This window comes from Syngnathoides biaculeatus, chromosome 6, assembly GCF_019802595.1.
Source record: "Syngnathoides biaculeatus isolate LvHL_M chromosome 6, ASM1980259v1, whole genome shotgun sequence".
Taxonomy (NCBI): domain Eukaryota; kingdom Metazoa; phylum Chordata; class Actinopteri; order Syngnathiformes; family Syngnathidae; genus Syngnathoides; species Syngnathoides biaculeatus.
Genome location: NC_084645.1, coordinates 32,736,612 through 32,758,015, shown reverse-complemented (window position 1 = coordinate 32,758,015; position 21,404 = coordinate 32,736,612). Strand labels below are relative to the sequence as shown.

The 21,404-nt window shown below is 42.5% G+C and overlaps 1 protein-coding gene across 1 annotated transcript; it reads left to right on the top strand.

Annotated features, from left to right (window-relative positions):
* Positions 1–115: 115 nt before the first annotated feature.
* LOC133501931 (proprotein convertase subtilisin/kexin type 5) lies at positions 116–20,456 on the top strand. The gene is made up of 16 exons (XM_061822134.1): positions 116–431; positions 3,358–3,561; positions 3,749–3,817; positions 3,983–4,025; positions 7,694–7,839; positions 8,429–8,623; positions 9,620–9,706; positions 9,777–9,975; positions 11,012–11,235; positions 11,301–11,543; positions 12,850–13,095; positions 14,837–15,032; positions 15,240–15,445; positions 15,559–15,659; positions 17,839–18,010; positions 18,199–20,456. The coding sequence occupies exons 1-16, from the start codon at positions 254–256 to the stop codon at positions 18,567–18,569; spliced, it is 2,880 nt and encodes a 959-aa protein (XP_061678118.1). The 5' UTR covers positions 116–253; the 3' UTR covers positions 18,570–20,456.
* Positions 20,457–21,404: the final 948 nt, after the last annotated feature.

Sequence of the window (21,404 nt, the reverse complement as noted above, 5' to 3'; positions counted from 1 at the left end):
GCTCGTAGATTCCGGTGAACACCCATACATTATTCATCTACCTATATCTTATCTAATATGATAATATAATTCTCCACATTGACCATTGGTGTCCACTTCCCACTGAACTGGTCTAGCAAGTTACAGTATTAGTGGGTTGGTGTTAGAGTCCGGTTGCTTCACTTGCTGCACTGACACTGCGTCGGTGCGAGTCAGTCAGCAGCACTGCTTCCTCCTCTTCTTCCTCACTTTCGCAGTCACCATAGCCACAGCCATGAGGTCCCTCTTGCTCGCCGCGATCCAAGTCCTCATCTTCGCTCTCGTCGGCTGCAGACCTCCGTCTTCCTGCCCGAGAGGGCAGTTTGTGCTCAAGAGCCAGTGCGTCCTCTGCCATCCCACCTGCTCCGAGTGCAGGGGCCATGAGCTGTTTGAGTGCACTACCTGTGGAGTGGGTGAGTAAAAGGATGAACGGCTTAGAACACAGCAAAAAAAAAAAAAAAAGTGATTTATTCATAGAAAATCATACAGGTTGGATCTTTTTTTAAAAAAAAAAAAAAAAAAAAACATCAGTGGACTAATTTGTCATGATATTATAAACAATTCATCCACTCCTTGGAGCTCGTATAATCAGTTTTATTTGTATATTATTTGTAATGGATTGCTCGTGTCCACCATTATAATGGATGACCGTTAAAGACATACCGAAGTGCTTTGTAGTTTATCATTTACCCTTGTCGAAACAGTCGTGGGTCGAGTTTTCTAACATCTCTGCTAACAGAGGGGCCCTTGACATTGTTAAAAAAATGTAGGTGTGCTCATTTTTCTCTTGCTTTTTTTTTTGAGTAATCTGATCGCGTTAGAATGGGCTCTTTGTTAATCCCAGGGAAAGGGGAAAATGTCCTCTTTGGCAAGAATTATATGCCCGGTTCACCGGGTTTAACCTCTCTGTCACACACACACACACACACACGCACACACACACACAAACACTTGTGCCGTGGTCACATTTGTGTGAACTCCATCCAACTCCATCTGTAAGTCAGTACACATTGCAGTAGAGTTTTATGCGTAATATTAAACAGCCCTACGGATGGCAGTCGTGATGTTTTTCAAAGAGCATCAAAAGTCAATCTCCGCTGTGTATTGTCTTGGAGCCGTTGGGTGTGTGTATTTGTGCACGCTGGGTGGTGGACTTTCAAAAAGCAGGTGAAGTTTGCAGCTCCTCTGCTGTCCCAACTCGATTCTTGCAGTTAATGCTGTGCCTGGCTCTTTCTAGAAATGCCTCAGGCCAAACCAAGGCCACCTGAATATATGAGCGACTCGAGATTACACATTGTATACATTGTCACCATCCATCCATTTTCTGAGACGCTTATCCTCACAAGGATCGCTGGAGTGCTGGAGCCCCCAGCTACTGTATCCTCGGGGAGGAGGAGGGGTACACCCTGAACTGGTTGACAGCCAATCCTTGGACACATATAAACAAACGACCGTACAAAGTCACGTTCATGCCTGTGGGCAATTTAGATTTTTAACCTCCCCTGCATGTTGTCAGGATGTTGGAGGAAACCGGAGTGCCATGGAGAAAACCCACACAGGCACGGGGAGAACATGCAAACTCCACACGAGTGGGGCCGGGATTTATAGCCCGACCCTCAGAACTGTGAGGCAGATGCTCTAACCGGCCGGCCGCTGTGACCATTCGGTTTTATTCATAGAGAAGATTTGAAAGTTTTTACATGAGAATTCGAGGTTCTCAGTTGGTGACTCCAAAACAAGTTACCATTATCGTTCCTTTTCATTTGTGTTGGAACAAAATGTGTACATATTGTTTTGAAATAAATGTAGTCACAAATAAATGAAAACAGACAAATATAAGTTTAGAGAAACAAAATATTAGCTTTGCAAAATGATGTAAGATATTTCCTACAAGCAACTAAAAACTAACGAACAAAATCCACAGTTTCATGAATCATATTGAGCCTCTCTTTCTCTGGAGATTTCTTTCTTTTTTTACAAATGTCAAGTCCAATATCTTTGTTCCTCTTAAATGCAGATGCAAATCTTTGAGACAGTAATAAAAAAAATCACATGTAGAGCGTACAGTGTGATGTAAAGACAGGACTTTTATCGACACTGCCAACGTTTTCCCTTTTTTTTTGGGGGGGGGGGGACGGGAGGGGGGGATATGTATTAGTCCAGATTTTCAAAACTAAGCTCAATCACTAACGACATCAGAACAGAACTGATGTTTTGAGCCGTACCTCAGAATGCTAGGTGCAGGAATGACGACGTTTAACGTTTAACGGCAGCCTGACTGCCGGCTCCTATTAGATATGATTCAAGTTTAAAAATCCAGTCATGAATATCTTTAAGGTGTAAGATGGATCACCTTATTTCAAACGTTTAATAATGCCACAAGCCGTCCTCTTTTGGATCGAATACACAAGGGCTGTTTTCAGTGTGTGTGTGTGAGGAGAGAGAGAGAGAGAGAGAGAGAGAGAGAGAGAGACAGCCTCCCTGGAGAACATAAAATGTCACTTTTGCTTTTAATCAAAATCTGAAGTTAGCTAAGTAAGTTTTCAAAAAATGTCAAATTTTTCTCAAGAAGCTTAACCACTCATATACTATTGATAATATTTTGCTGTTAATCACATCAATATGATATTCAACATGACCATGTAACTGAGAAGCTGTCTTTACCATTAAAAATGTGAGTAAGGGGAATCCATGAGAGTCACTGATGGTGTAGTGGAGGGGTAACCAACGCGGTGCCCGTGGGCGAATGGTAGCCCGCGAGGACCAGAAAAGGCGCCCGCAAGGTATGTTCTGAAAAAACATGGGCCACAAATTTTTACTATTATTTGTGGTTTAAATTCAGAATCTGACTGCCTTACGTGAATTAAAATTTTAAAATACCTGTAATGTCATTTACTACAATAAATAAAAACATGAATATTTTATGTACGTGTAATGAACTGAGTCTGAAATTTGCCTCAAACAGGTCACGTAGCCCTTCATACGGTCGGTGGTCACGATGTAGCCCTCAGCCCCAAAAAGGTTGCTGAGCCCTGGTGTAGTGGTACATTCGCTTGACTTGGTTTGGTGTAGGGAGACTGGGTTCAATTCCCTCTCATTGACGGTGTGAATGTGAGTGCGAATGGTTGTCCATGTCTATATTTGCTCCTGCAACTGACCAATCTAGGGTGACTTTAAAATAAGCTTTGCCTCACCTGCGACCCTTATAAGGATAAGTGGTGTTGAAATTTGTTGATGGATGAACTGCATGAAATTGTTTGTTGGGGCCAAACTGTATATTGAACAAGAAAACATGTGCGAAATTTTAAAAACAGGTCTTCTGTGCCCTTTTCCCTTCAGATGAAGAGGGACAGGAACGTTTCCTCCACCAAGGTCGCTGTCGGACGCACTGCCCCCGCGGACTGTATCCTGACAGGGGTCGCTATGCCTGCCTGCCCTGCATAGCCAATTGTGAACTCTGCGCAGATGGCAACATATGTGCTAAATGCCGCGAACACTACAAACTCCATAACGGGCTCTGTCAAATGACACTCTGTGATATAGGTAAGCGGGGCAACAAATATTATGTTGTTGACAAATCCAAGAACAACAGCTTGCTCATGAGCATTTTTCGACCTTCATTGGCTACACAGTTGCTTAAATGTGATACAAATAGAGACCAGAGCTTTTTCGAAAATGTATTTGCAGAAAATGTCACAAAATGTCACATTTGTATATCTCTGTGTTCCAGGACAAGTGCAGGATCCCGATACAGGCGGATGTATTGACTGTGAGATGGGCTGCAAAGCATGCGCCGTAGGTAAAAGGCTCTTTTACTTCAAAATTTGTTGATGTATTTATTGAAGGTTTGTTGTGTCTATTAAAACGCTGTTTGCAAAATTACTCTCTGAATCTGTCCTATAAGAATTGAAAATGGTTTTTATTTTTATTCATTTATTTATGTTTTTGTTTTTGTTTTTTACAGAAGATCCTGAGATTTGCACCAGTTGTGTTCAAGGTTACCTTCTGTGAGTTTTTTTTCAAATTATTTTTTTTAATCTTGCATTCATTTTATCTGTCAGTGACTGACATTTCCTTCTTTCATCCATCCTGACAGTGAATGAACACATCAGGGGTGTCAAACTCGTTTTTCTCGCAGGCCACATTGTGGTTCCGGTTTCCCTTGGGAAGCCGTTATGACTGTGAAACAATAGAAATATTTAATACTCTCATTGTATTTACATCATCAATTTATGATCTACTTTTGGAATCAGAAATCAAGGGTAATCTGTTTTTCAACTATTCACGTTCGGTAACACAAAAAAATGCTTGTAATATCTCAACTTTATCATTTATGATGAATGACAATTTGAAATTTTTGTACAGATTTTTAGAAGAATAATTGAAATTTCACACTGTAGATGTGGCGTCGCAGGCCACATAAAATCATGTGGCGGGCTGGATCTGGCCCCGAGCCTTGAGTTTGACACCTGTGGAATACATCATGACTATTTAAATTGTGATTTGAAGGTGTTAAGGTAAAATTGAAGGGGTTTGAAGGACAAAGCTTGGGATTTTGGTTTAGAAAATAGCTCAGATAAAAATCATGCCTTGGGCAATTGGAGTTGTACACATGCATTTCCCGTTTGTTTTGTGTAGTTGTAAAGTTTTACTCTATGTTCAAAAACTGCTGTTGGCCATCCAGAGCCAACTCATCACTGTGTGTGGATCACAGTTAAGAGAGTCGAAACAGACCTCTGATTGTTGGCACCAGCCCCTTTTCTGGCAATATATATGCATCAGGTTACCTCACATTCAGAAAGAGACACAGTTACCTGAGCCGCAGTGGTGCTCAGAGGGGGGTTTGTTTCAGAGGAACAATAAAAGATGTATGAAAAAGAGTGCAGGGCTGCCCAAGGGTTTATGTCCACCTTGACGTCACCACTTCTGAATCACAGAAGGTAAAGCCACATTACAATGTATTTTAATTTGGAATGTGATTTTCATTCTTTCTTATGTCAATTCCAGCTAAAAGATACCCTTCAAAAAATTATAACTATAACACAGGGTTTTAATAAGATATTAATACTTTTGGACTTAATTGTCTGGATAGAAGTTAGTGGGTTACTGGCATGTGTATGACAAAATGGTTTCCTGCATGTTGCTAAAATTATGGAGGTTCACCAGCAGCAACTTACAGTAGCTTGCGGATCCATATCCACGCAGACATTATTTCTTTGTTTTCCCATTTTAAGATGATAATAATAGGTACCCTGTATACATGTGGGGCGGCACGGTGGCTCAGCTGGTAAAGCGTTGGCCTCACAGTTCTAAGGACCCAGGGTTTGATCCTGGCCCCCCAACTGTGTGGAGTTTGCATGTTCTCCCCGAGCCTGCGTGGGTTTTCTCCGGGCACTCCGGTTTCCTGTTTGTCTTTTATGTGCCCTGTGATTGGCTGGCAACCAGTTCCTGCCCGTTCAGAGCTGGGATTGGCTCCAGCGCTCCCTGCGACCCACGTGAGGATAAGTGGCAAAAAGAAAATGGATTAGTGGATGGATGTATACGTGTGGAGGGAGATTGGTTAGCATATTTCTAACAAAGCTTTGAGGTTAGGAGTTCAAAGCCGGGCTCCAAAATGTGTGTGTGTGTGTGTGTGGTCTTTGGATGTTCCCCCCCATGGTTGTTTAGGTTTTCTTCAGGTCTATACTTTACCCCTGCTCTATATGTGGGGGATAGCTGGAGCCCCTTCCTCTCTTTACAGATGGTTTCTCAATCACAACACAAGTAGCACTGTGACATGCACCACAGAGTAGGGCTAATGTTTCAGGTCAAGACTCCCCTGTTTCGGCGCGCTCTTGAGGACAAAAATGTATAAATGCTGTACAGAGAAAGCAGTTTGAATGAGGAGCGAGAGAGGCTATCTACGTTCAGGTTGAGAAACAGAGGAGCGGGGGTGCAACATACACTAACTTATCCCCCACAGACAATGCTGTAATTTCATCCCTTCTGTCGAGATTCATTCATTTACCATCTAACAAATAACACACCAAAAAAATACACCCACTTTTGGACTTTCAGGTATCCCCTCAGCGATGTTTTCCAACTGCATGGAATATCAAAGAGGGTGACTCTCATTGTCCTTTCCAATGTTTCTTAACGACTGTCAGTTTGCGCCCCAAAAGAGTGAAAGCATTCTTGGTTGTACGTCCCTCTAGTTTAGAGATTATAGTTGGGTTTCCATCCCAAAACCCGGGCTAGAACGGTCCTAACCAGCCCATGTGAATGAAGTGACGACGCCTGCTCCGATGAGATGCCGAATTTCTTTTTGCACAACCAGTCAAGTCCAGATGTTATTTATTCAATGCCCTGCGAGTGCAATAATCTGAATGAAATAAGTTTGTTTCGTACCAGAGTTTAGGAAACTGTTCCATTTGTAATAGTGGGCCAGAAGTGCAAAACGGCTCGCTCACAGGCATGTCAGAAATGTGCTTCTTACAGAAGATTTTCTTTGGTTTTTTAATTTCACACTTGATGGGTTGGTCGGCACTCGAGAGGCCCATGTATTTTTATAAAAGCACTTCAGTTTTAAAAATAATGAGTCTATATTCTACATAGCTTGAGGATTGTCAGTTTTTTTTAAAGTGGACTATAATTTAAGTTGAGTTGAGCCTCTGAGCATATATTTCTACTTTAGTGATGTGACTAACTAATGAAAATGTAATGAGTCTGTAAGTTAGCCTCACTTTGAAAAAAATGTGATGGATGTTTGGTATTTATTGACATTTTGCTTCCTCTCTAAGGAAATCAGAATTTACTAATTTGCTGACGCTCAGCAGGACAGTTTTATCCCTCAAAGGTTAACGTTATGGTGCATCTGCAGTGCGTTTTACCTAATTTACACACTGCATAAAGGAAAAGCAGAATAAAAGAGTTGTTGCTTGGGAAATGCTGGTGTTTTCTCTGGAATGGAGAGTCCAATATTTGCACGGAGGGATCCTCAAACATCCTGCAGTTTCTCAAGTGGTGCGTTTCCAGAGACAGCGGCTGGTCTGTGCCAGATGCTATTGTGCGTGACTTGATTGATACTATGTAGCGCCTCCAGCTGTTCCCCCTCGCGCGGCCTGTGCGTCTCAGCGCCAAGGCAACGGCACAGAGATTGGAGCCCGACTTGTCAGTGGGTCAGACTCTCATTAGGGAATGTGGCACAACAGACCCAGAGGATTAGTGGATTGTTGCCTGTTGTAATTTTTGTGTGGGTGACATCTTTCGCTGCACTACATTTCAAGGCGGTTGGCTCACGTTTAATACCTTGGATTGGTCCCTGAGGACACAGAGGGCAGCTCAATGATTTCTTGCCTCTTTGCTGCAAATAAACATTAATTAAGAAGCTTTATTAAGTGGCAAGGAAATCGAAGCAAAATCTGTTTTGTGTCTGGTTGATGTTTCGTCATTATGTCTGTTGGTGGGGCCAGCCTGTAACAACATACATCTTCTATTGTGACGCTTTGAAAGGCCCATTTAAATGTCACAATAGCTCAATGTATTGCCTTAAAATAAACTTGAGTTTTGTCAACAATAAATTGACCAGTTTCACACATCTATAACGAGCTACGTTTTTGACAAATTATTATTTACCAAGGGTAAATATTGTGACTGGCGTTAGGTTTGGGTTGTTTATTAACTTTTTCCTTCATAGTTTCAGACACCAGTGTCGCAAGCACTGTCCTCGGAGCACATACGAGGACCGGGGCAGGGGTGTGTGTCTTCCCTGCCCAACGCCCTGCACAGACTGTGAGAGTGATGCACTGTGTCTTGCCTGCCAGCCAGATTATTTCTTAAACGGTACCACACTTGATCTTTTATCAATTTTGTTCCCAAGTGGAGTACTAGTGTTTTTCCTGCTACGCTTGTTTATGTGGAATTGACCCATTGGCATGCCACTTTCATTTGAATTGTAAATGATTTGCAAGTGCAGCAGTGTGCAAGCTATGACGTGCAAAATTAAGTCATTTGATGGTTTGATATTGGCATGTCGGGTACATTGAAGAGAGAATTAACCAATTGCATTCAAAGTAAAGTTAAACAGGAGTCAGCACACATCTGCTACCATTTCAAGAGCCTCTGCTTTATTTCAGATATTCTAGCAGGGTTTTCCAGATCTATTTTTTTCTTTGAAGCCTGAATGTTTTGTTGTTTTCACAACATGCATTGTAACATGGGTGTGTAGACTAATTAAATTTTCTTGACTTTTGCTATGCTTGTTCTTCTTAGTACGCAACACAAATGTCGTACCACATTGGCACCGACGGCCGGAGACAAATTCCTTGTGTGTTGTTACATATTTGGCCATTAAAGCTGATTCTGATTCTGGTATTCCACATTCATGACAGACCACTTAAGTTTTGCCTTTTTCCCACTCTGTGCACGACAGGAGGCAAATGTGTGAAACAGTGCTCCCAACGAACCTATAGTGACACCACAGGGTGGCGCTGTGAGCCTTGCCACAGCTCCTGCCATACATGCCACGGGCCTCGGTCAACAGACTGTGACCTCTGTCTGGGAGGCAACCCCCCTCTTCACGGGCAGTGTCCTCTGGCAAACTGCCCGTTGGGGCACTACTTTGATGGTACGGCATATTTACAGACATGAACGTGGCTAATTTCCCCCCTTGGAGTTAAGTAGAGTGCTCATATTTGAGATAAGTGCCAGATGCCCAAGATGAGGCTGACCTGATGTTTGACGTCTTCATTCGCTGATGGTTGGTGTCTTGCTCGAGGACACTTGAGCAGAGTGTGGATGCTTACAGCTACACCGGTTTGAATCCTCTCGACAGACCAGCGAGGTCTAAATCAAGAGCTGCTTTAGTCCAAAAGTTTTGCTCTTTCGGCACACAGCTCTCCACCACATTCTAAGCACCAGTAATGTTGTCAACCGTGCTATTATTATGAACAGTCCTGTCAGGTGTGTTTTCCATGTATTTATAGTTCATAGATGATGTTCATATTTGCATATGATTATGATTTTTACTACTCTAAAAACATTGTGCCAATTTTTCTTTATGCCTTGGAAGTAAATATGTGCCACCTGGATATGAATTTTAAATGTAAAGTAATCACATTTTCAATAATTGTATTTCAGTGTACCTTTTCAATGTTAACAATTCAACTTGCTACAATTCGCTGTCTAAAATTCCCCGTCTGTGCCATCAGGCAGGGTTACTTCAGGTCAGAACCAAACAGCCAGCCAAACCAGTTACGCTTTCTTAGTATGTGACGTCACGTGACTAAGAAAGTGTAACTGCGATTGGTCGGATATTTCCACAGCCAAATTCCCTGGTTTGCAAACTGTGGATTGTTTTATCCCCCGACCCCTGCCTGACAATTTTTCAGTCCTCCCTTGGTTCCAATTTTCAACCCTATTAGCGCCACCGGTTTTACAAATTTCAGTGCAAGAACCACCTCCCCCCCCCCCCCCCTCCAGCCTCCATCATGTTTGCTTTTTACATTTTCTGACAAACAAAAAGTACACAAGGAAACATTTATTTCTTTAATAAATAATAATGTCTAAGTCAGATCTTATATGAGTTGAAATTTCCCTTGTGTGTGTTTTTATTCCATTCTAGCATCGTATGGTAAGTGTCACACTTGTGATGGGTCCTGCAAGACCTGCTTTGGGCCTCAAGCACTGGATTGCTCCTCGTGTTCTAAAGGTACAAAAACCCACTGTCTTGCAACCAAATCCACACATGATCCCACTCAACGGAGGTTGTGCTCTCACAGGGTTTTTTCTAGACCAGGAAAGTTCTTGCGTGGCTCAGTGCCCCCCCGGCTCCTATGCCAACTCGGCCACTGAGCTGTGTGAGAACTGCTCGCCGAACTGCGAGGCCTGCGTGGGTTCCAGTGAGAACTGCATTGGCTGTACCAAAGGCAGCTTTAAGCTCTTTCTTCACCAGGGGAGATGCTGGTCAAATTGCCCAGAGTAAGATGCTAAACTGCTTGTATCCTTTCGAGAAATTTCATTTCTCCTAGAAATTCAGTGAAAACAATATGAAAGTTGCTGAGCCATAAAGCCAAAGAAACACATCAAATGAGGATTGTACCATTGTTTGTTACATCATATCTTGGTAAAATACACTACTGGAAATTGTAATTTTTATAGAAATTGTGCGGCATGTTGAACGACTGCTTAGCGCATCTGCCTCACAGTTTTGAGGTCCCGGGTTCACATCCGGGTTCACCTGTGTGGAGTTTGCATCTTCTCGCCGTGCCTGCGTGGGTTTTCTCCGGGTAATACAGTTTCCTCCCACTTTCTAAAAACATGCGTTGTAGGTTAAATCAAGACTCTAAATTGCCCATGGGTGTGAATGAGTGCAAATGTTAGTATGTGCCCTGCGATTGACTGGCAACCAGTTCAAGGTGTAACCCGCCTCTCACCCATAGTTAGCCAGGACAGATTTCAGCACGCCTGCAACCCTTGTGAGGATAAGCGCTATGGAAAATGGATGCAATTAAAAGTGTAAAATTTGTGACATGCTTAATTATAAACTGAAGATAATTTTGTGAAAAATGTGAAATTCTTTAGTAGGAACATTTTGAGGTTATGGGTAAAATTGGATTTTCCTTATATTAGATTTATATTTAAACTTTGGTTTAAATTGGTAAAGAAATGTGGAGGCAGAAACACATCAATTACAGTATTTGAATTGTATAAGAAATCCTGAATTTGAACACTTTGATCTGCGAATGTCTCCATTGATTGCAATAGTTTTGTTACTGATGGAAAATGTTAGATTATGGATTAAATGGGTTAACATGGAAAATACTACCCATGATCTCCTGATTGATGGGAATATTTTCATGGAATTGAATTGTTTAAGTAGGTTGAGAAATAAAGAGTTATAAATGTTTTGGTTTTTTTAAATCATGGAATAAAAAGAATGTACAGGACTTCATATTTGCAAAATGATCAATTATGTTATGGGCCTGAGACAAATCTGATTTGATTTTACTTCCAGAGGGTACTTTGAGACAGCAGAGGGGTCATGCGACGCCTGTGATAGTTCCTGTCTCACGTGTGACGGGTCCAGTACAAAGTGTCTGTCCTGTGCTGACGGTCGCTTTTTGGAGGGTGGCGTGTGCACACTCAACTGTTCACTGGGGGCTTACCCTGCAGACGACGGGACCTGCAGGCGCTGCCCCCCGCACTGTGACGTTTGCTCGGACGACAGGACCTGCTTCAGTGAGTTATGAATATTTATTTCATCAAACCACAAGTCCTGCCACCCTTCTTCTTTTTCCCTCTAGAGTGCAGTTTCTTGTACCTGATGCTGAACGGTGCATGTAAGGCTAATTGTCCCACGGGCTACTTTGAAGACATGGAGGGGGGCCGCTGTGCTCTATGCCACCCGACATGTAGCAGCTGTTCTGGGCCTTTGGCAGATGACTGCGAGACCTGCTCCACATTTACTCACAAACTCTATAAGGGTGCATGCTCAAAAGAGTGCCCAACTGGCACCTACTATGAAGCAGCAGCTACAGAGTGCCAAGGTAAGCCTTGTAATATGAACAAATTTATGAGGGGAATTAAAGTTTGTCCATCCATTTTTATATTGCCTTACTTGTCCTCATTTGGCAGCTGAGCTGCCGTGGTTGCCAGCTGACTTTGGGTCAAAGGCAGGATGCATTGTAGACTAGTCACAGCTGGTCACTTTTAATACTATTACCGGTCATATTCACACCAATGGACAATTTCAAGGCTTTAATCGTGGTATGTTTTTGGATTGTGGGACAAGGGTGCAGTAAAGAGAAAAAGACCCTGAGAATTGTGAACCAAACCATGTGCTGCCGGCGTTGTTTTCTTCCCTGCTTATATGAATAGTGTAGGTGTGTAATCAAAGAAGCCTCCGCTGGACAGTCAATTACCCTTTTATCTACACATTTTAAATACTATGAATTAAAACTACATTCTGTAAAAAATAATTATTGTAACAGCTGGGATAGACTCAAGCAAGCCTGCAAACCCAGTGAGGATAAGCGCTTCAGAAAATGGATGGATTTCAATCTGCAAATGATGTGAATAGCTCCTTTTTATAAGAATAAACAAATCATATTTTATCCAAACGTTATTAAAGTTGTATTTAGGCTCCTTCAAAGAGAATTGTTTTGGTATCAGTAGCATGGTGACCCAGTCATGTCTAGCTCACAATCACAACGGTTCGGCTCAAGCTCGCCTGTGTGGCTTTTGCATGTTCTGCCTTTGCTTGCTTTTGTGTTTTTCTCGGGTCGTCCGGCTGCCCGCCCACATTCCCTAACACTGCATGCTAGGGTCATCAAAGACTAAATTGTCTCCGGGTGTAAATATGAGTGCGAACAGTTGTTTGTCTATATCGATATGTTCTCTGTGGTTGACTTGCGACCAATCCAGGGTGTACCCAAACTTTATTTTGGAAATTACTTCTCAATAGTAAACATCAGTGGTGGGCAAAGTACAGGCCGTGGGTCAGGTGTGGCCCACTCCATTCTCGATGTTGTTTCAGCCACACATTTACTGAAAACGGCTTGTTTCTTGAACATGCTGCCCTTGCACTGTACCGCTACTGTCTGTGCTCAGTGGCCAATACGTTATTGCATTGAAAGCATGATTATAAGACAACTCCTCAGAAGTTAGCTCATATATTAGTTCCTCCATTTTAGCTACAGAGCTGGAGCAAATATTACAAATAGCCCTTGGTATGATATAGTGCAGCTCTACACCATTGCAAATAACAATAATAAACAATTAATTATTACTGTAAAGGCAAAGATATCATTCTTATCAATGTAACTAGAATAATAGTTCTCCTGAATGATACAGAGTGCCACCAGACATGTGCGAGCTGCTCCGGTCCGGACCCAAACCAGTGCACCCAATGCGAACGAGGCCTGGTGCTGGATCCGAACACCTTGCTATGTGGTGTGACCGGCGATAGCTACTGCCCACCGAGGACCTTTCTGCACGACGACCAGTTCACTTGCATGGGCTGCCACCGCCACTGCTACTCCTGCGAGGGGCTCGGCAGCGACGAGTGCCTGACGTGCGCCATCCCCAGATACCTTCACAGTGAGTTTCCACTGATTTTCTTCATCCTGGGCTGAAGTGCTTGCGGATGTCAAGCGAACCAATATGCAGGGTTCCCAAAAAATATGCTTGCGTTTGAATATTTTCAAGACAAGTACTTCAGCTTTAGAGTGCTGTAAAATGCAACTATGATGTTTCCCCAAAATGATTGTTTGCATATATACACAAATTAATGTAACAAAGCAAATTAGCTTTCCTTACATTTCCTATCTCTGCTGTTATGTTGGAAATTATTTCCTTGCTCTACAATGATTGGATCGATGGACTATTTTATTTAGTTATTTAGTTATTTATTTGTTTATTTATTTATTTTTATAAAAACATGTTTTGACCTCCTGTTTCCATCCCACTCCTATATTCATTTGAATCAATTACCTGCACGCTACTGTGTACGGACACTTTAGTCACACTGTAATGCTCTGTTACAGTTTATTTACATTATGGTCGTGAAACTGCGTAAAATGCTTAAAATGTGTACCGTAGAGCGCACCTGGTTATAAGCCTCATCTGGCCAGTACATTTGTAAAGGACATACCATTTGGTACATACACAGGCCACAGCCGTGTAAAAGCCACAAGTGCCCACATTGAAACTGACATTGAAACATGAGATATTTACAAAGAAAGACGGTTCACAGAGTTTAACGCTAGCGCCACCGCGCTAACAGGGCCGGTTAAAACAAACATACTGGTAAAAATAACATTCCGGATAAAAATCACAGAGACACGGCAGTAGCTAACAAGGCTGGACTGGTAAAAGTCACCTCCTCGGCATATATATTCCACCGGTCTCACTCTTACCTTTTCCGCTCGAGTGCCCCCTTGCGGCTGTTAGAAAAAAATGCACAAATAAACCGCAGGGTTCAAAGTGTGTGAAAAAAGTCGCGGTTTATTGGCCGGAAATTACGGTATATAACCTCAACACTGGCATATTGATGGTTTGATAGTGATACCACTTGGACATCAAAAACTAAATCCCCTGCATAATCATCACTTAGCACCAAATAATGACATAGAAGACCGTTTCTTTGTTTCAGATTTTGGTTTCATTTTCCTAGGGTTTAGTTTCCTTGATAATATAATAAAGAACGCAGCTGTATTTTCTGCGGCGTTGTTGGTAAATCATTTACTGAGTTTGTTAGAACTGAAGAGAGTTAAAGCTGGAGAATTACTGTGAACATGCAGCATTTAAAGTAATGGTATTCTTCAGACAAAGTGCCCTGAGAACATCTTAAAATGTTTGACAAAGGTTTTTGGTTTATTTTTAAAGGTGTCAGATTAGTCCTTTCTCACTCATTACTCACTTTTTTTCGTTTTACATGCACTTTAATTATTTTACAGCTATTTCAAGAAGTACTGTAGAGTGCTACATTTCTCATTTTAAAAAAACACATTCAACCTTTTTGTTTCGTGAAGAGCTTCATTGGATTGTCTTTTCCATAATTTCAATGGGGCAAAAGAATTTGAATGTGTTTTGAGTTACAAGCAAGGAACAAATGGAACTTGGAAGTCAAGGCACCAAAGTGGCGCACCGGACTACGCTGCTGTGAAATGTGAAAAGGTTTGACGTCTACACCTTGTATTTTATGAAAATGTACTAGCACCATAGAATGTGAATCTTTTTTTTGGCTACAATAAAAAAGAGGGTGTTCGAGAATAGGATCTCCACAATTGTCGTTGAGGGGATCGTAAAAGCAAAGGTGTGTCTGTGTACTCTTTCACAGACAGGACCTGCGTGAGAGAATGTCCGGCTGGTACGTACACGGACGGGCAGGAGGCAGAGGGAACCCAGCTGGGGTTCTGTTTGCCCTGCGACCACGTGTGCGCCACCTGCACGGGGTCATCGCCCAGAGACTGCCTCACGTGTTCCCCGAGATTCCTGCGCCTCCTTCATCTCTGTGTCCGCCATTGCCCGACCGGGTACGACACTGAATAGCATCTCGTTGTTTCGATACTGTTGACTTTGTATTGAAACCTTACTTCTTTTCACAGTCTGTTTGCTTTTCGCTCCACCTTTCAGGGAAAATGATTTTGAGTCAACATATGTGGCATGAATGCCGTTGACTTTGTTCGGGTCAATCGACAAAAGAATCCCCTCGATGTCACCGACTTTGTGCTTTACTAAAGGTACTACCAAGCGGGCTCCAACTGTGAGAGATGCCACCACTCGTGTGAGATGTGCACAGGTCCCGGGCCCGAGTCCTGCCGGGCCTGCCTGCCCCCACTCTTGGAGCTGCAAGGCACTAAGCTGTGCGTGGAGCGCTGCCCACAGCGCTTCTACCGCCTCGATGACGTGTGTCTGCAATGCCACATCAGCTGCCACACCTGCACAGGTGACCATCGGGCAACCTTCAACCTAAAAGAGTTGACCTCTTGCCACCTTTAGCTTGCCTATATGTCGATATCGGGCACTCTTTTCACAGCAAGCGATGTATGTGTTTGGCAGACGCCTCCCCTCAGAGTTGTATGACCTGCGACAATGGCAGCACGCTAAAGGACAAAGTCTGCTATCCACGCTGCGAAGAGGGGATGTACTTTACTGAAGAGGTGTGGTGCAAACGCTGTTATATTGTCACCACCACTTTTATATCCATCTTTATCGCACTTCATCTAGTGTTTATTCGTGGGGCATGGCACGGAGCCGGTCCTGAGGCGATGTCACCTCCTGGCTAATAAGTTTGATCTCATGGTGGACGACATTGCAATTAGATGCCTGGATTCGTTTCTGTATTTTAAAGCTCTAGATAGGGGTTCATGCAGGGTCTTACCTGAAATTTGACGTCTCAGCTGTCCCCTGAGATACTGAGTTGAATTTGTTCCGTGGCCATCCTCGTATCCAAAGTCAACTTTTTCCCTCTGAAATGCCTTGAATTTGTTCCAGCTGAAAAAAAGGTTTTCTTCTCAGCCTCACAGTGAAATATGGTTAGCATGTTTGCTTCATAGTTCTGAGGTTAGGGGTTAATGGATCTTTCCGGTGGCAGTGTTAAGCTCCGCCCCCTTTGCCATGTCCCACAAGCTTCCAAAATGAAGATTGAACAGAACATGTTTGAAGTTGATTCCCTATCTCATATTCCAGATAATATTGTTTTGTTTTTTGTTGTTTTTTTTGCCAAATGCATCAGACTTGTCCAAGAGAGGTCTCAACAATTTCATGCAAGGATAATGTATGTACACGGAATTAAGATTTTGGACGGAGCAGGACGCAATGCCAGAGTTACAGCGAAACGTTGGCGATCGATGCAAAAACGTTTGACGGCTCACAAACTTCATATTGAAATCCAAGAGGATAAAATAGTGGAATCGTACTTCGCATGTAAAGCAGGGCGAGTACTTTTTACTCGGAAAGCTCACGAGTAATATCATTGTGGTCTTTATAAGTGAGTGTATTCATTTGACTTGGCTCGCAATGGGACCCAGTGCTCTCTCTTAAAAGTCCGATGTGATCCAAATAGGCAAATGGACATTTCTCTTGCATGACATTTTTCATTTACATATCAGGAACCCGACTCTTTGGCATAAAACATGACACACTTCATTCAGCAGGTTAGTGATACACTAACAAAGTGAAAGTTGTTCTCCTGCAATGTATAAAGCACTGATAATAATGAAAGCAAACACAGAGAAGATACTTCTCCCTCCCTTATCTTCGAACATACAGCCTTGTGTTTGTTGATATTGTTCACATTTAGGTGTACGTGCGCTCTTCCGCCAGACTTAATCCATCATAGACACTTCGTCAACTGCGTTTTAGGCTTTGGAAAATGAATCAACCGGGCTCCTTGTAACCTAGGAGGATATCTTTCATCAGAATTGCATGTTCCCCAAGCGCATCTGAGGACCATTTTCTTCGGAGCATTAACTTTTCCAAGCGCACGCTACTGACAACCAGCATTGCTTTTGGCACAATACGGCGAGAGGGGGGGGGTCAAGCCAGGGGTTAATACAATGCGGCTATCTGATTGGCTATTATTGTATGAGTGATTGACAGGTCCGAAAGGTCAATTTCCTCACACATTTCAAAAACATACATTAGGTTAATTGAAGACTCTCAATTGTCCATGGGGTGTGAATGGATGGTTGTCTACATGTGGCCTTCTGATAAGGACCAACAATGGCATGACTCCTAAGCACAACATAAAAAAAAGTGTAAGTAAAAATATAGTGGAACCATGCTATTTGCAGGTGATGGGGTATATATATATAATTTTCATAGCATTTCAAATGCTTACAAATATTTTCAAACATTGCATACCCTTAAAAATTCAACCAAGAGCTTACAGCAAAGCTCATAGATACTGTACCCAATATATGACAATACCTGTACGTGTTGTACATGTCAACGACGATGATGAGTTCCTGTCGCAGTGCAGTCCAGTGTAAAAAAAAAATATATATATATGAATATTTAACTACACACCAAAAGTACAGGAGTTGATGTTTACTGAACTGAAATGGCTGGATCAATGCATTGACTACCTAAACTTTCAATCAGAGCTCAATTTGGCGATATTCTGCTGAGCTGTTGTTATGCATTCCATTGATCGTGTTTATTCCTAGAATGGTGAAACAATCATCTATCCATTCCCGCTTGCTCTTAATTGGAAATCTACACCGTTTTCCCCCTTCAAATGTTGTAATGTCAAATGAATCTGCATATTTTATAAATGTTTTAAGTGGAATTTTGCAAAAGTATTCAAAAGTTGCATTTTGACGGCTGCCTCTGCAGGCCACCTGTGCGCCGTGCGACAGTTCGTGCAAGCTTTGCAGCGGCTCCAGACCTGACCACTGCCTGAGTTGTCACCGAGATTCCGGCCTTCACGCCGTGGAGAACCGCTGCGCTCCCTGCTGTGAGCCGGAGGGGAACCTCACGGACTGCTGCGTCTGCGACAGCCGCTCAGGTAGACGCTGTCGCGATCGTGAACCATCAACCTTGGTTACGACCAACTTCTTTACCACTCTACAATTTCCTACTTCGCTGTTCGCCTATTGTGGCCGTGCTACAGTATATCGCAAATTTCATGACTGAAGCGTTTTTAAATGAGTTTTTACTGTATACTGTAAAATTTACTTTTTATTTTTTTTGTAGCTCTGTGCATGGAGGCCCCCGAGGCCAAGTCAGGAGAGGATCCGATAACGGGCAAGAGCATGTCTACGAGCGTCCTCCATCACACTTGGAGCGCCGCTCCGATCGCGCTACTGGCCGCCCTGGCTATCGCTCTGCTGGCCTTCGCCTTGGTGACGGCCCGAGCGCGGAGGAGGCTTTGCTGGAAGCAGAGTTACGAGAGACTGAGCGGTGGCGCCAACATGCCCCACGGTGTACCCGAACCGGACAGCGGCGACGAGGTGGACGTGGTGTACACGAGTCGGGACGGCTCCGTGTACCGCCGCTACAGTTTTATCCATGAGCTCGACTCGGATCGGCATGTGGATGAGAGTACTTGTCTCAACCAGTCCTAGGTTTGACCCGCCAGAGGGTCAACGACTTAATCATAACCAGAAAATGTTCACATTGACCTGCAAAAAAACCGACTGAAAGCACCGAAATGTTGATTGCAGGCCAGTAGTTGGCGGTCACTTTCTGTTGTTTGAATGCCCCTTAATGAGTTTGTAGAGGAAATTTAAAGGGACAGTAATGCTCACAATAGCAATAGGAAGTTTCTTTATAATTGAATCCAGTGTAAAATGGAATGTTTTTGTTTTGTTTATTGCTCTTTAAGTTATGTTTCTAATGAAGTTAGGTGGTCTTGTGATGTTTCCCACCCTTTGGGCCAAAGGGAAAGATCTCCGCACTAAATCTGATGATGATAAATCAAATTGGTCACGTTTTCTACACGTCAAATCCCCTCCTGGTTTGAAGAACACAAAACTCTTCTTCTGTTGTATGTATGGCCACAGGGTGGATGCACAAGTTAATTGTACTTTCTGCCAACTTGGATAAGTACATTTTAATTGTTCTGCGTGTCACAATATGTTGCTGGCATACTGTATATAGATGACATGGATATTTTATTTCTAATGAATAAATAAGGGGCGGCACGCTGGGTCAGCCGGAAAGCGTTGGCCTCACGGTTTCTGAGGTCATGGGTTCAATTCCGGACCCGCAAGTGTGGAGTTTGCATGTTCTCCCTGTGCCTGGGTGGGTTTTCCCCGGGCACTCTGGTTTCCTCCCATATCCCAAAAACATGCAACATTAATTGGAAACTCTAAATTGCTCTTCGGTGTGATTGCGAGTGCGGCTGTTTGTCTTGATGTGCCATGCGATTGGGTGGCAACCAGTTCAGGGTGTACCCCACCTCCTGCCTGTTGACAGCTGGGATAGGCTCCAGCGCTCCCCACGACCCTCGTGAGGATAAGCAGCAAAGAAATGGATGGATGAATAAATAAGACTCTTTGGACCAATTTAGTGAAATTGAATAATTTTCTATGAACTGTCTGACATTTCTGAGGTTTGGACATTCAGTTTGCACATTCTCCCCAAGCCTGCGTGGCTTCTCCGGGTGCTCCCACACTTGCTGTCATATTTCAAAATGTTAGCTTGATGGAAGAAAGTTGTTAATAGATGTTAGTTAAGTTGTCAGTAGGTGAGAAAGGTTGTGTGTCGGCACAGGATGCGCGTTGGCCTTTGCAGGCAAACAGTCAAGGGTGCCCAAGTCAGCTGAGATGGGCTCCAGCAAACCTGTGACACTAATGAAGACGCTCACTGTAGAAAATAATGAATGGATGATATTAGGTGCAATGACTTCATCTTCATCCATCCATCCATTTTCTTAGCTGCTTATCCTCACAAGGGTTCACAGGAGTGCTGGAGCCTATCCCAGCTGTCAATGGGTACACCTTGAGCTGGTTGCCAGCCAATCGCAGACCACATCAAGACAAACAGCTGGACTCACAATCACACCGAGGGGCAATTTAGAGTGTCCAATTAATGGTGCATGTTTTTGGGATGTGGGAGTAAACCGGAGTCCGTGGAGAAAACCCACACAGGCACGGGGAGAACATGCAAACTCCACAGAGGCGGGGCCGGGATTTAAACTAACTGTCCAGTTGCACCATAGTCCTACCCTATAAAGAGCATTTATTTTTAATTACATCCATCGCAAAACAGAGACGATCAATGCTTGCAAACTTTACATTCTTCTTTTTTGGCACTCGACCTGACACAGTTTACAATCAAAGCAAGTACCCATGATGATGGTTTTGAACCCTCCCACCTCTCATGGGCCATTTTGATTTTGTTGTACAAAGTGCCTGCATCTTGATACTGTGATGGAAATTGTTACCCAAAGGTAATGAAAGTAAACACGGATAAATTAAAGTCTGACTTTTATTTTCTTTGATGTGCTATTACATTTTATCAGTGAAATTATTTTAAAGGAACAATTGAAATGTGCTACAGAACAGGTGTCAAACTCGAGCCCTGGGGGCCAGATCCGGCCCACCACATGATTTTATGCGGCCCGCGAAGCCAAAACTAGTGTCAATTTCTATGATTCTTGTAAAAATATGTACCAAAATTTAAAATTGTCATGCATCATAAATGCTCAGTTGAGATATTATAAATATTTCTGTGATACCAAACGTGTATAGTTGAAAATCACATTAACCTTTATTTCTGATTCTAAAACCAGTTCATAAAGTCAGATAAATTATTATTATTAATTCAGATAAAGCTATGAAAACTGCGTCGTTCTCTATATACCTGGCAGGTACATATGGAAGTATATATGTCTAAAATAATTTTAATAAAAACATTTTGGTAAATTTTAGTAAACTTCAGTTCCCAGCATGCATTCATCATTATTTTACAAATCCGATCCCAATGAAGTTGTGGCGTTGTTAAAAAAAATAAAAACAGCATGTAATAATTTGCAAACCATGTCTGACTTATATTTAATTGAAAACACAACAAATATATTGAACGCTCAAACTGATAAGCTTTGTTTTTTTGCAGATAATCATCAACACATTTTATTTTATTTGTAATTTGCAAAATATGTTCTGTTTTTATTCACGTCTGGCACACAACATCCAAACTTCGTAGGAATTGGGTTGGTACTTGTGTTCACTCACTGTGTGAAGATTTAGGAGAAGGAAACTGTTTACTGTAACTATAACTTTGCAGAGTTAATGTTAAACTAACAAAGCTGTGAGAAAACCAAAGCAAGTTTATTTATATTGCGCATTTCATAAACAAGGTAACTCAATGTGCTTTTACATGATTAAAGGGATTCAAATACAAAGAGATAAAACATTTAAGATGGGGGAAAAAAAACAATTGAAAATAAAAGTACA